Source organism: Phyllobates terribilis, unplaced genomic scaffold, assembly GCF_046119375.1.
Source record: "Phyllobates terribilis strain yellow unplaced genomic scaffold, ASM4611937v1 Scaffold_2__4_contigs__length_985480577, whole genome shotgun sequence".
Taxonomy (NCBI): domain Eukaryota; kingdom Metazoa; phylum Chordata; class Amphibia; order Anura; family Dendrobatidae; genus Phyllobates; species Phyllobates terribilis.
The window spans coordinates 454,591,686-454,605,723 of NW_027362762.1; the positions used below are offsets into that span (position 1 = coordinate 454,591,686).

Sequence of the window (14,038 nt, forward strand, 5' to 3'; positions counted from 1 at the left end):
AACAATATCAGCTAGTGCATCTATTTCTAAAATGCATAATAGGGTGATCATTAATATCTCTACATACTATTATCATTACACACATATTTCTAGAAGTGAAATAGGGGTATTATTCCATACCTTTTGTTCAGCCTCCCGAGCAAGCTCGGTATGAAGCACTTGTATCTGGTTGTCAGACTCTTCGCAAAGCCTGTTATAGGCGCCCTTCAGCTCCTGGATCTGAGATGAGATCTCTGCTTTCTCCTCAGGTGATAACCTGTCGAAACAAAAAGATTGGAAATTAACCAAGTAAATATGGACACAGATGTTATGATTTTACACCAATTAAATAACCACTGATATATTTTATTATCAGGATGGCAAATGGAAAAGAACAAAAAACAGGAATTGTGCTTGGCACACACTTAATTTCTTACTCTACAAGTTGTTTAGATGCAAAAATAATAGTGTGAAATTAGTATTCCAGATTGAAGTATTAATCATCTGACAGGCGATAAATGCTAGATCTTTGGGGTCCAACCGCTGCGTCATTCATACTACTCCTAGTTTCAACTGGAGGCGACTAAAGCTCCCAGTTCTGGAGACCATGGAGGTCCCAGTAGTCAGACTTTAGCATTTACCACCTAGCTAGTGGACAATTTACTATAAATTCCAGGCTGAAATAGCCCTTTAATAATTACCAACAGTTGAAGAGTTTAAAGGGAACCTGCTTTTCACCCCCCAACTAATTCCATCTGTGTATAGGCACTGTAATGATGATTACATCCATGCCTTTACCAGAGAAATGTGTTGTTGAATAGTTATGTAAATGAGCTACAAGTGCAGTGGGCGGGCACTGCACTTACAACTCTGTCGCCTCTCTTCCCTATCTTACCCTATAGAATCTTGTCGGTACATTGCAGCAAGACAGTCAACCAAAGGCTTCTCATGCTTGTGTGAAGAAATCCTAAATTCTACAAAAGCAAGCATCTGAATACAGAACTTCTGGCACTCACTTGTCGCTGTTCTTGGCCAAAAAGATCTGCATAGATTTAATAGCTTCAGAAACTTCAGCTTTTTTTGACATGAGCTCTTCACTTAATGCCTATGGGAAAAAAAAAACAAATAATAAAGGCATCATAGGTTAGCCAAGTTATTCAAGTAGAATTCTCAAAACATAAAATGATCCCACACAAATCTGTCACATTACGACCTCTGTGTAAAGAGGACCTGTCACCAGGTCCAAAAGTAGACTGCTTTTGTCCTTATTTTACTTTTTTCTGCTCCCCTGATTATTTTGTTTTGCTTTGTTTTGTCTTTTTTTCTTTTGTTTTTAATCTGGCATACAGTTCCAAAAATATGTTTCTTTTCATTTAGTGCTAAATTTATGGTCATTACCAAGGAGGCGTGGCTTAGAGTGTGTAATACTGAGCATCTTAAAGACACACCCCCAGAGAATAATGTGAACCACACCCCCTTCGATAAAGGCCAAAAGAAATTAGCACTAAATAAAAAGGGGCCCATATCTCTAGAACCATATGCCGGGTTTCAAAGAAAAAAAAAAGGATTACTTACTGGAGCAATAGGAATAAAGAAATAAAGAAAATAAGAGCAAAAACAGGCCACATATGACCTGATGATAGGTTCTCGTTAACGTCTATTCCGAAATGTAAATGTTACCTGGATTCCTGTGACTGCCACTTAAAGGGTTCCGTCGTTAACACAAAAAAGGTGTATGTTTAACATATTCCATTACTGAATACTGTTTAAAGGAAAAGAGTAGTCCACTAAGGCTACGTTCACACGTTGCGTTTTTTTTCTGCAGGCAAAACTTGCTCTCTTGGCAGTAAAAAAAAGTAACCTCAAAAAAGCAGGTTTATTGAGGAGTTTTTCCTACGTTTTTTGCTGTGTTTTTGTCAGGGTACTTTTGTCTCTTGTACATGCTGATAAAGTTTAGTCCAGAAAAAAATAACCTGATTCAACTTCATCAGGTTTTGGCACCAAAAACACAGCAAAACCTGATACCTGCACTTTTTGCTGCGTTTTTGCACTACCAATGGTGAAAAACCCTGAAAAAAACCTGAAAGTAGTGACATGCTGCATTTTGTAAAACAGCAGCTCTTTGACAAAACAGTCAGGCAAAAAAACAATGTGTGTGCAAGAGATTTATGAAATCTCAGACTTTGCTGGTACTGTAAAACGCAGCTGAAAATTTGCATAAAAAAATGCAGCAAAAAAACACTGCAAAAACACAACGTATGAACATAGTTTAGGCTATTTCATAACTTTTTTTTTTTTTTTTTTTTTTTACAGTATACTGATATATACAGGACCCTCTTTTGTCCCCTGTCGGGCTACTATAACCATACGAATACAATTTAATGGGTTATCCACTACCCTATGTTACCGTTTTTGCCATAAATGCTTACGATAATGCCCCTAAAGATCCCATATACATTAACTTCCAGTTTCATGTTGTTTTATGCTTCACTTCCTGTGTCCTGGCACAAGCTCTGTTGTCATAGTCATAGCGATCCCTTCCTCTTCAAAATGCTCTGCTCCCTTCTGACTACATTCCCATCATCTCTGTGCTGGGCCTCCCACTCCTCTTCCAGGGTCACATACAGCATCAGCACAATCTCCTGTACAGGAAACTGGTACAGGGAATAGAAGTAATGCACAAAGCACCAGAACAGCAGACCTGGTAATAGAGATTGTCCCATACTGCCCCCTCACTGACTATTGGATGGATGGGAGAGATGACTGTATTCATATAGTAGACAGAATACAGCAGGATGTATATACATTACACAGGGTATAAAGCTGTGTGTGTACATATCTATACACATTGCTGTATACATTAAGATACAAGTGGGGACAGTGACTGCAGGGAGGGGGGATGATCAGGACAGGGTCTGAGGTGGGCGGGACAGGGTTTGCAGGGAGGGAGGTAGGGCGGGACAGGGTCTGCAGGGAGGGAGGGAGGGAGGGCGGGGCAGGGTCTGCAGGGAGGGGCAGGGTCTGCAGGGAGGGAGGGAGGGCGGGGCAGGGTCTGCAGGGAGGGGCAGGGTCTGCAGGGAGGGAGGGAGGGCGGGGCAGGGTCTGCAGGGAGGGAGGGAGGGCGGGGCAGGGTCTGCAGGGAGGGAGGGAGGGCGGGGCAGGGTCTACAGGGAGGGAGGGAGGGAGGGCGGGGCAGGGTCTGCAGGGAGGGAGGGAGGGCGGGGCAGGGTCTGCAGGGAGGGAGGGAGGGCGGGGCAGGGTCTGCAGGGAGGGAGGGAGGGCGGGGCAGGGTCTGCAGGGAGGGAGGGAGGGAGGGCGGGGCAGGGTCTGCAGGGAGGGAGGGAGGGCGGGGCAGGGTCTGCAGGGAGGGAGGGCGGGGCAGGGTCTGCAGGGAGGGAGGGAGGGCGGGGCAGGGTCTGCAGGGAGGGAGGGCGGGGCAGGGTCTGCAGGGAGGGAGGGCGGGGCAGGGTCTGCAGGGAGGGAGGGCGGGGCAGGGTCTGCAGGGAGGGAGGGAGGGAGGGCGGGGCAGGGTCTGCAGGGAGGGAGGGAGGGAGGGCGGGGCAGGGTCTGCAGGGAGGGAGGGAGGGCGGGGCAGGGTCTGCAGGGAGGGAGGGCGGGGCAGGGTCTGCAGGGAGGGAGGGAGGGAGGGCGGGGCAGGGTCTGCAGGGAGGGAGGGAGGGCGGGGCAGGGTCTGCAGGGAGGGAGGGAGGGCGGGGCAGGGTCTGCAGGGAGGGAGGGAGGGCGGGGCAGGGTCTGCAGGGAGGGAGGGAGGGCAGGGTCGGCAGGGAGGGAGGGAGGGGGCAGGGAGGGAGGGCAGGGTCGGCAGGGAGGGCAGGGTCGGCAGGGAGGGAGGGAGGGGGAGGGGGAGGGAGGGGAGGGGGAGGAGGGAGGGGGAGGGAGGGATGGACGGCGTCGGCAGGGAGGGAGGGATGGAGGGAGAGGGAGGGAGGGGGAGGGAGGGGTGGACGGCGTCGGCAGGGAGGGAGGGAGGGGTGGACGGCGTCGGCAGGGAGGGGTGGACGGCGTCGGCAGGGAGGGAGGGGTGGACGGCGTCGGCAGGGAGGGAGGGAAGGGGAGGGAGGGGGAGGGAGGGGTGGACGGCGTCGGCAGGGAGGGAGGGAAGGGGAGGGAGGGGGAGGGAGGGGGAGGGAGGGAGGGGGAGGGAGGGGGAGGGAGGGGGAGGGAGGGGGAGGGAGGGGGAGGGAGGGGGAGGGAGGGGGAGGGAGGGGGAGGGAGGGAGGGCGTCGGCAGGGAGGGAGGGAAGGGGAGGGAGGGGGAGGGAGGGAGGGGTGGATGGCGTCGGCAGGGAGGGAGGGAAGGGGAGGGAGGGGGAGGGAGGGGTGGACGGCGTCGGCAGGGAGGGAGGGAAGGGGAGGGAGGTGGAGGGGGAGGGAGGGGTGGACGGCGTCGGCAGGGAGGGAGGGGGAGGGGGAGGTAGGGGCGGTAGACGGCGTCGGCAGGGAGGGAGGGAGGGGGAGGGGGAGGGGGAGGTAGGGGCGGTAGACGGCGTCGGCAGGGAGGGAGGGAGGGGGAGGGGGAGGGGGAGGTAGGGGCGGTAGACGGCGTCGGCAGGGAGGGAGGGAGGGGGAGGGGGAGGGGGAGGTAGGGGCGGTAGACGGCGTCGGCAGGGAGGGAGGGAGGGGGAGGGGGAGGTAGGGGCGGTAGACGGCGTCGGCAGGGAGGGAGGGAGGGGGAGGGGGAGGGGGAGGTAGGGGCGGTAGACGGCGTCGGCAGGGAGGGAGGGAGGGGGAGGGGGAGGGGGAGGTAGGGGCGGTAGACGGCGTCGGCAGGGAGGGAGGGAGGGGGAGGGGGAGGGGGAGGTAGGGGCGGTAGACGGCGTCGGCAGGGAGGGAGGGAGGGGGAGGGGGAGGTAGGGGCGGTAGACGGCGTCGGCAGGGAGGGAGGGAGGGGGAGGGGGAGGTAGGGGCGGTAGACGGCGTCGGCAGGGAGGGAGGGAGGGGGAGGGGGAGGTAGGGGCGGTAGACGGCGTCGGCAGGGAGGGAGGGAGGGGGAGGGGGAGGTAGGGGCGGTAGACGGCGTCGGCAGGGAGGGAGGGAGGGGGAGGGGGAGGTAGGGGCGGTAGACGGCGTCGGCAGGGAGGGAGGGAGGGGGAGGGGGAGGTAGGGGCGGTAGACGGCGTCGGCAGGGAGGGAGGGAGGGGGAGGGGGAGGTAGGGGCGGTAGACGGCGTCGGCAGGGAGGGAGGGAGGGGGAGGGGGAGGTAGGGGCGGTAGACGGCGTCGGCAGGGAGGGAGGGAGGGGGAGGGGGAGGGGGAGGTAGGGGCGGTAGACGGCGTCGGCAGGGAGGGAGGGAGGGGGAGGGGGAGGTAGGGGCGGTAGACGGCGTCGGCAGGGAGGGAGGGAGGGGGAGGGGGAGGTAGGGGCGGTAGACGGCGTCGGCAGGGAGGGAGGGAGGGGGAGGGGGAGGTAGGGGCGGTAGACGGCGTCGGCAGGGAGGGAGGGAGGGGGAGGGGGAGGTAGGGGCGGTAGACGGCGTCGGCAGGGAGGGAGGGAGGGGGAGGGGGAGGTAGGGGCGGTAGACGGCGTCGGCAGGGAGGGAGGGAGGGGGAGGGGGAGGTAGGGGCGGTAGACGGCGTCGGCAGGGAGGGGGAGGGGGAGGTAGGGGCGGTAGACGGCGTCGGCAGGGAGGGAGGGAGGGGGAGGGGGAGGTAGGGGCGGTAGACGGCGTCGGCAGGGAGGGAGGGAGGGGGAGGGGGAGGTAGGGGCGGTAGACGGCGTCGGCAGGAGGGGCGGACGGCGTCGGCAGGGAGGGAGGGAGGGGTGGACGGCGTCGGCAGGAGGGGTGGACGGCGTCGGCAGGAGGGGTGGACGGCGTCGGCAGGAGGGGTGGACGGCGTCGGCAGGAGGGGTGGACGGCGTCGGCAGGAGGGGTGGACGGCGTCGGCAGGAGGGGTGGACGGCGTCGGCAGGAGGGGTGGACGGCGTCGGCAGGAGGGGTGGACGGCGTCGGCAGGAGGGGTGGACGGCGTCGGCAGGAGGGGTGGACGGCGTCGGCAGGAGGGGTGGACGGCGTCGGCAGGAGGGGTGGACGGCGTCGGCAGGAGGGGTGGACGGCGTCGGCAGGAGGGGTGGACGGCGTCGGCAGGAGGGGTGGACGGCGTCTGCAGGAGGGGTGGGAAGCGTCTGCAGGAGGGGTGGGAAGCGTCTGCAGGAGGGGTGGGAAGCGTCTGCAGGGAGGGAGGAGGGTGGGGCAGTGTCGGGAGGGAGGGAGGGCGGGGCAGTGTCTGCAGGGAGGGAGGGAGGGCGGGGCAGTGTCTGCAGGGAGGGAGGGAGGGCGGGGCAGTGTCTGCAGGGAGGGAGGGCGGGGCAGTGTCTGCAGGGAGGGAGGGCGGGGCAGTGTCTGCAGGGAGGGAGGGCGGGGCAGTGTCTGCAGGGAGGGAGGGCGGGGCAGTGTCTGCAGGGAGGGAGGGCGGGGCAGTGTCTGCAGCAGCATGCATAGGAGTAGTCTGAACACCCATCCATCAGATTCAAAGCCTGAAACCCAGCGAGATTTTGAGGGGACTGCATAGAAAATTAGGGGATTCTCATCCAGAGATCATGTGACCAGGAGAGCAGCTCAGGATACAGAAGGTTTTGAGAAAGTATGGTATTTAGTGCAATGCTCATCTATGGCCATTAGTTCAAATGAAAGGGATTTGTAAAATAGTGGCCAACCCCATTAATATGTATATCAAGAGCTTTCCCAGAATGCACATTAAAAACGTGATGTGAATCTGGCCTTACATACACAAAGAGTAGAAAACTTAAACTGCTGTTCTCATATGTCATTCGTGGATATGTAGAGAGTGCTGGTTACTCCTCAGAATAGAGCGAAGAATGTAAAGTTTCACCAAAATCAAAGAATATTTTTGTACATTATAAGGAAAACTGCCAAAATACTAGATATTACAAGCAAATAGTAGCTGCGTACCTTTTTCTCTGAGATTGACTTTTTCAGGTCAGCGCTGTTCCCTCCACTGGTTGACACCACATGGGAGAGACTAGAAACCCAGCTAGACAGATGTTTCAGATCTTCAATATGCTTTTCTTTCTCTTCTTCAAGGACTTTCTACAGTGATGCAAAAGAAAACATCATGCCATATACACGCTTATACTGTTTACTGTATAGAATTCCGGGGGATCATTCTTTCCAAGTCCGTGCTTTCTTGGGGCAGCTCTCCAACAATATTGTCTGTAAATCCAGCAAGGAGTATGCAAGGCACCAGATATATCCCCAGGATAAAGGCCCTATGTGGCTGAAATATTGTGTTTTTTAATGCTTTAAGCAATAAAGTAAATGACCGAGGAATAAATCTGGTGCCTTTGACATCTCTTGCTAAGTGTGCCTATACCTTCACATCAATCAATGCTGGGAGTGGTGTCAGAAAATTTCTATTCATATATGTGAACGTCTAGGAATCCCTCAATACACATCAGCCATATGAGCATATTGGATAAGGAGAATAGAAACATATACATTTTCAATCTAATACGATATAATAGACGCGTCTGTACGCAACGCTACCTCCTCTTCTTCAAGTCTCCGTAGGGAGTCGCTGATGTACTTTACATGCTGTGTAGTTAAAGTCACCAGAGCAGTATAGCGAGTACGGAGATCCATAAACTAAACAAAAAAGAAAGTTGAGGATTTGTAGCACAGTAAAAGCCAAATATACAAGCTAATATAAAAAGACATCATCCTACCTCTTGAGTGATAACATCTGAGGTAGACAGCATTCTTCTCCGCTTTAATGGCGACTTCTGCTGCGATTCTACAAAGGCCTTGTAGGTCATCAACTGCAGTTCGTAATCCTTGAAAAAACAATTTGTCAAGCACATTTTTAATAAACTAGGCGTTAATCAGACTGAGCCATCATTGATTTAAGATAAAGAACAGAAATCACCTTCACAAACACAGAGTACTGCTGGGAGAGGCCTTGACATTCATCTAGACGAGACTGATTCCGCTCTATTTCAGTCACCAGCGCCTAAAAATTAAAAAAAAATGACTGAGGTCAAAGTATGCACATGGAAGAGCAGTGATCATACATTCTTTATGAAATCAACAGACCATAAAAAAGACTCAGCTTTGCAATATGTAGCAGCACAATTTATATTCTAAATCTGAACCATTTAGCATAAATTATACCACGAATGGTCCCTTTAGAGTTTAGACGGATCTATCCAGGTTGATAAACACGTACGTACTAGCCTGGTTAGACATGCTGATAAGCATTCTACACGTACAGCAAAATTGGTAATACGGTTATCCTGTGTGCACAGAATATCATGTTTTTGGCATCTCCTGCTTACACATGATGTGCTGCCGAGAACAAGGATTTTCATTGTTGTTTTAAAAACCATTGTACCTGAAGAACAAGCCTTTTGCTCCTTCACCAGGGGTGTGCGTCAGTCTATTTACACGGACTAATTTATGGTGGAACAAACATTCCTACAAACAACAATTCACCGATAATAATTATTGGCTCATCTAAAGGAGGCATTCGTTCTTGCTAAGTAATCCACTTTTACTCACCAATGACAAAACCATACTGATAAGAGAACCTAATTGTTTTTATTGTAAGACCGACCAGAGATAGGTCCTGATACTTGCTCAGCTGCTTCCGTAACTTTTATAGACTTAAACAGAGTTTAACATCTACATTTCTAAGTGTTTGCCAATGGCTGTCTTGGCTTGCAGAATGAGGAACAATATACTCCCAATCTCTCAATGGACAAGGGCCCCAAAGATGGAACCCTTACCTATCAAATTAACAATTTAAAAACCTCTTTAAACAGAGGGTCGATTCATCTCGCTATCCCAGTCTGAACTAGAAAGTGTCTAATTCATTAAGTAGCGCACGCCACTTAATGAATTCGGTGTCTCTAGTAAGTGGCATACTCTTATGTTCGCTGTGCCAAAAATGCTACTCCAGTCAGAGACTGAAGTAGCATTTCTGGTGTACAAACGAGCTGACATTTTCAATGAACTTGGCGCTCCATCTCCATCTATTTCAGCAGAGCTGAGTCAGACTGGCGAAAAACAGCACAAAGTTGCAAAATTTTGTGACTTCTCAAAGTTTTTACGGCAGTTTTCTGGTGTAAAAGGGTTGATGAATTGGCCCCCAAAGATCATTACTGGAGCAATGCTGCATAAACTCTTGGGCCCCGATTCATCTAAGCTTTTATGCTAGAAAACTAGTGTAATAAGCTTTGAAAAATTGTAATGCAAGGCTGAGAAAAAATGCGACTTTTGTCATTTTCACACCATTTTTTGCCCAGCTCCAACAAAATAGGTGGAGCAGGAGTGTGATGGGGCATTGCAACCTCCACTCGTCAAATTCACGACAAGCAGTGTCATTCATTAAGCTACAAATCTTACTCCAGTCTGCCAAAACTTACCGTTTGTTCATTTAACTGCTCAGACAAGACTCTCCTGTCTTCTGACTGTCCAGGTTTCATCATTTCCTGCTGTGATTTTGTGGCCTCTATCCACTGGATTAAACTGTCATGGTGTCCCCTGTAACTTTTCAGTACATCTCGTATTGCGGCCAATTCAGATTGCCTGGTTACATTAAAGGAGACGGGGTAAGTAAATAGAGTGGAAATCACATTTTGATGAAAATAAAAAGGAAGGCAAATACCGTGTTTCCAGTTGAGTGTGCACGCCAACCCACCGCTCACGAAGCTTCACAGTCTTTTCTTGATATTGATCTACATCAAGACTGCGCTCTTGAGTCCTCTGATTTAGGCGATCTCTTACTTCTTTTGATTTGACGACATCCTCCTCTAGTGTGGAAATGACACTGCCTTTCTCTATGGCTTCATTCAGCCATTGCTGTAAAACACCAGGTGGATCTGTTGAATCCTCTCTCAAATATTTCCAAGTGTTCCCCAAAATAAAGGTACAATGCACATACCTGTAGTAAGTCTTGTTGACAATGAATAGCAACCGGATCTGCAGCAATGGTATCTTCCTGACTTAGCCGGGTCTCAAAGCCTTTAACAAGAGCTTCTGCACCCTGCAGACTCCGTATGACCAAGTCCACAGTCTTCAGTCTAAGAAATTAGAAAAATACTGTCATAGGACTATACAATAACATGGGGCAGAGAACAAGCCATTACTACCAACAGAATAAAAGCCTAGCCAAACACTGTCAGAACCTATGAATCCTAAATCAGCACTTTTATCTTGTGCCACAGTGTTTTAAACCAAAATACTGAAATCAATAGTCTACAAAAAAGTCTCTTCAAGTACTTTACAAACATGCTAAATGCTTCTCAGTGCGCAAATGAAATAGAAGTACAAGCTTTTCTGGAAATTGCACATTTCCTCTTAAGAATGTACTTTAAACTTCAGAACGTCTGTTTGTACAGCACAGAGTACAAAACGGCATATAGGACAGTATTTGGTCTACTGTTTTACTAAGCTAGATCATACCTCAAAAAAAATCTGCCACCACATACACATACCGGTCCAGTGTATGAAAAAAGGACACTTTTTGGTATACAATGTAATAGGTGCCTATGAATACGTTCAGCATTAATTCCAGATACTGTCACGGCACGTGCGCCAAATACATGGCCCAAATGTGATGTGAAAAGGATATATACAAAGAATAATAATTAAGCACACTATAATGTGTAGATTTATTTATTTTATTTTTTTTACAGAAAGAAAAATGGGTGTCATAATGATAATAAAAGCAGTACCTATCACTGTTTTTTTTAAAAAAAGGGTGGGCAGCCCCAGACAGGTAATTTTTCTAAGTATCACCTATTAACAAAATTGTTCGAAAAGGTCTCTAATGTCCCCCTCAACAAACCAGACTTACTAGTGAAAGTTGGGTCTGAACTTCCAAGTTGTGTGATAATGGCATGTAGAGTGGCATCCCACAACCGTCTGCAGCCCTGCTCACTGTAAAAGAGCAAAATCTTGCTCACTGCACTAACGCAGCACTGCCGCGTACTTAACCGCTGTGATGATGTTACCATTCATTAACCACTTGGTAAAGTATGCGACAGTGCTGGGTTAGTGCAAAGAGAGCGATCTTGCACTTTCACTGTGAGAGGGTCCACAGAGGGTTGAGGGATCCTACTCAGCATGCCAGGTCCCTGGAAGTTCTGATCCAACTTTTGCTAGAAAGCCTTTTTTGGGGCACATTAGGGACCTTTGTGATATTTAGAAAAATCACTAGTCTGAGGTTGCCCACGCTTTTCTTAAATAAAAAAGGGCAGCCCCTAATAGGAACTCTTTAAGAGATGAGGATATTTGATCCGGCTGTGATATGTTTTGTAATGTTTATGGAGCTCAGTGTGAAAAATAACGAATAATGAAGAGAGACAGTGTCGGCCTGTGAATTGGAAGAAAATGAATTATGTAGCACGCACTTAGAGCAGGTGAGATTATGAGAGTATGTCAGCATGTAAAGCATGGCCTGTAGACCATTGTTCCCCTAATTCCAGTCCTCAAGAGCCACTAACAGATCATGTTTTCAGGATTTCCTTAGTATTGTATGAGTGATAATTCCATCACCTGTGCAATACTAAGGAAATGCTGAAAACATGACCTGTTGGTGGCTCTTGAGGACTGGAGTTGAGGCACACTGCTGTAATCCCAGGCAACTCACACACTAAATGGGGCATAAAATGTTATTAAGGAATAAGATATTTAAATTACTTCGGGACAAAAACTCACTTTTCCAAAAATACAGAAGACAGGCCATAGACTTTATCCATTCTCCCTACTAGAAGGTCCAGCTGTGAACGAACATTTGGGGTACTGGAGCCAGATGGAGACATATGAAAGAAATGGTCACAGCGCTCAGAAACCAAAGAAAGCTCAGATTTTAACCTCTTTAGTTCCTCTTGCATTCTCTAAAATATAGAACAAGGAGAAAATAACTTAATTAAATACATCTAGACATACCAAGAAACCCATGTATTTGTTGGACATGTGCAAACCTCTTGCTCCAATATCTTAACAGCATTTTCATGAATAGCATCAGCATCACAGCCTGAGGGATTCTGTAACCTCCTCACCAGCCGCTGCTCACAGTCTTCTAAGTGCAGACGAATATTGTGGAGCTCTGATAAATATGTTTGTGCTACAGACTCATCTTTATCTTCTGAAAAGGTTGAAAAAAAAAAAACGTATTACCTATCATCAGATTAAAACTTACTAAGTGCTTCTCCATATTGGCATTATTCCGTATTCCTCACCAGCTTCTATTAAGTCCACCATCTTCCTACACTGTGCCTTACAAGTCTCTACGTCTTGCTCCATGTTGAGGCGATCACTAGATGAGAATATTTGAGAGTCTTTGCTATCTTCCAGGAAATCATCCAGATGTGACTGAAGACTAGAAAGCGTCTGAAGACGTTCTGCTAAAGGCAGGACCCTGAGCTAAAGACAAAGATCTGATTAGATGATTTCAGTAGATGCCATGTTATTACATTGTGATTAAAGACGGACATCTCACCTTGTCCACATTCCATCCTTGCACTAAGTCTACATCTTTGCGTAGATAATGCCAAGAAATCAAACTCTTTGTATTTACATGTAGCTGATGCCAAAGCGCCATCACTTTCTGGTATAGCTGTTCCACCCTGCAAACATTCAAGTGTTGTCAAATGATTGTATCCAAATATTCAGTAACAGTGACATAAGCATACTTAGACAATCTATTCACCTGACAGCCATATCTATTGCTTCTTTATTGGGTGGAGGGATGAGAAAGCACACAGATGGTACCATGGCTTCATTTCCAGTTGTGCTAATCACTTTCCACTTTGTTCTTTGAGAGTTATCTTCAAGTACACATTCTTCATTCCTACATATAGTAATCTGTAAAGCAGAAAAAGTTCTCGATGTCATAAATGGTTGATCTCCATTAAAGTTGGCAGCTATCTCACACAACTCCAGCATTCACATAAATGTTAGACTCAGGCATGAATTCATGTGTTTTCAATGAGAAAATAAACAGTAGCGATGGTTTGGCCAGAAGCTACCTCTGCCATGTCTCCCATACACAGGGCCGCTCGCTTGTTCTCAATAAGAGAGCCGCTGACGGAAATTTCTGGCAGCGGCTCATCTCAGGGAGACAAAAAAGGATCAGCAGTCTGATATCGGACATGCTGGATTGGTCCGGAGTCCACATACACATTATCCTGCTGGCTGAACCCATTAATATCGTCAAGTTCAGCCGACGTTAGTCTAATATGTATGGAGGCCTTAAAACCTGTCCGTTCCTTATCTCCAGAGAGGTGACAGACCCCCATACACATTAAATATTCAACCGATCAATGGTTTGGCTGACTTTAGTCTAATGTTTGTAGGACCCTTGAGCTTATATATATTATAATATTTTCATGGGACGCTCATATTTCCTACCTCAATTTGCCGGTAATCACACACAGCTCTGATGGGCAGGGTTCCACTTAGGCTATGTTCAGGATTTCTGGGCCTAAGTTGTACAATGTTCCTGGATCTCCCCACCAAACTGGCTACTGTACTCCTGGATTGGATAAGTTGTTCTTTCTCTTCCTAACAAAAGGTCGTGAAGGCCAACATGTTAACACAATTACATAAAGGCATATTTTAAAAGGTAAATTGAATACAAATGATTGACATCCTGTCTAACCATAGAGTCTTGCAACATATCTTCCAATCGGTTCATACTAGTATTGCGGTCAGAAGAATATTTCCTTTTTATTGACTCCTGGAGATTTTTCAGATAAACTTCTGATTCCCGTATATCACTGAAGAACTGTGGGATAACAATGAAGGATCAGCATTAATGGTTTATTCCCACCTTGATAAATGGGTATTATCAGATTGGTATTTACGATTTACTGATTGTTAAAATTTTCAGCCGTTCTTGAGATATTAACACTTTTCTTTTGTTTACAGCTGGTTTCCTTGGAAGCCAACCACTGCTGCTAGACAGGAGAATATACAGTACAGACCAAAAGTTTGCATACACCTTCTCATTTAAAGATTTTTCTGTATTTTCATGACTATGAAAATTGTACATTCACACTGAATGCATCAAAACTAT

At 48.7% G+C, this 14,038-nt stretch overlaps 1 protein-coding gene across 16 annotated transcripts in view; it reads right to left on the reverse strand.

The window, feature by feature from the left end:
* MACF1 (microtubule actin crosslinking factor 1) overlaps positions 1-14,038 on the reverse strand; it is a 273,827-nt gene that overhangs the window by 131,223 nt on the left and 128,566 nt on the right. For all 16 annotated transcript variants that reach the window (XM_073665641.1, XM_073665631.1, XM_073665640.1 and 13 more), the window contains 16 exons: positions 13,622-13,747; positions 13,372-13,524; positions 12,671-12,825; positions 12,461-12,587; positions 12,201-12,384; positions 11,943-12,106; positions 11,677-11,855; positions 9,899-10,037; positions 9,623-9,816; positions 9,381-9,543; positions 7,883-7,966; positions 7,683-7,790; positions 7,504-7,602; positions 6,910-7,047; positions 996-1,084; positions 121-256 (listed from right to left, as the gene is read on the reverse strand). In XM_073665641.1, coding sequence (XP_073521742.1) covers positions 121-256; positions 996-1,084; positions 6,910-7,047; positions 7,504-7,602; positions 7,683-7,790; positions 7,883-7,966; positions 9,381-9,543; positions 9,623-9,816; positions 9,899-10,037; positions 11,677-11,855; positions 11,943-12,106; positions 12,201-12,384; positions 12,461-12,587; positions 12,671-12,825; positions 13,372-13,524; positions 13,622-13,747 — 2,238 coding nt within the window. The remainder of the gene's footprint in view (positions 1-120; positions 257-995; positions 1,085-6,909; positions 7,048-7,503; positions 7,603-7,682; positions 7,791-7,882; positions 7,967-9,380; positions 9,544-9,622; positions 9,817-9,898; positions 10,038-11,676; positions 11,856-11,942; positions 12,107-12,200; positions 12,385-12,460; positions 12,588-12,670; positions 12,826-13,371; positions 13,525-13,621; positions 13,748-14,038) is intronic.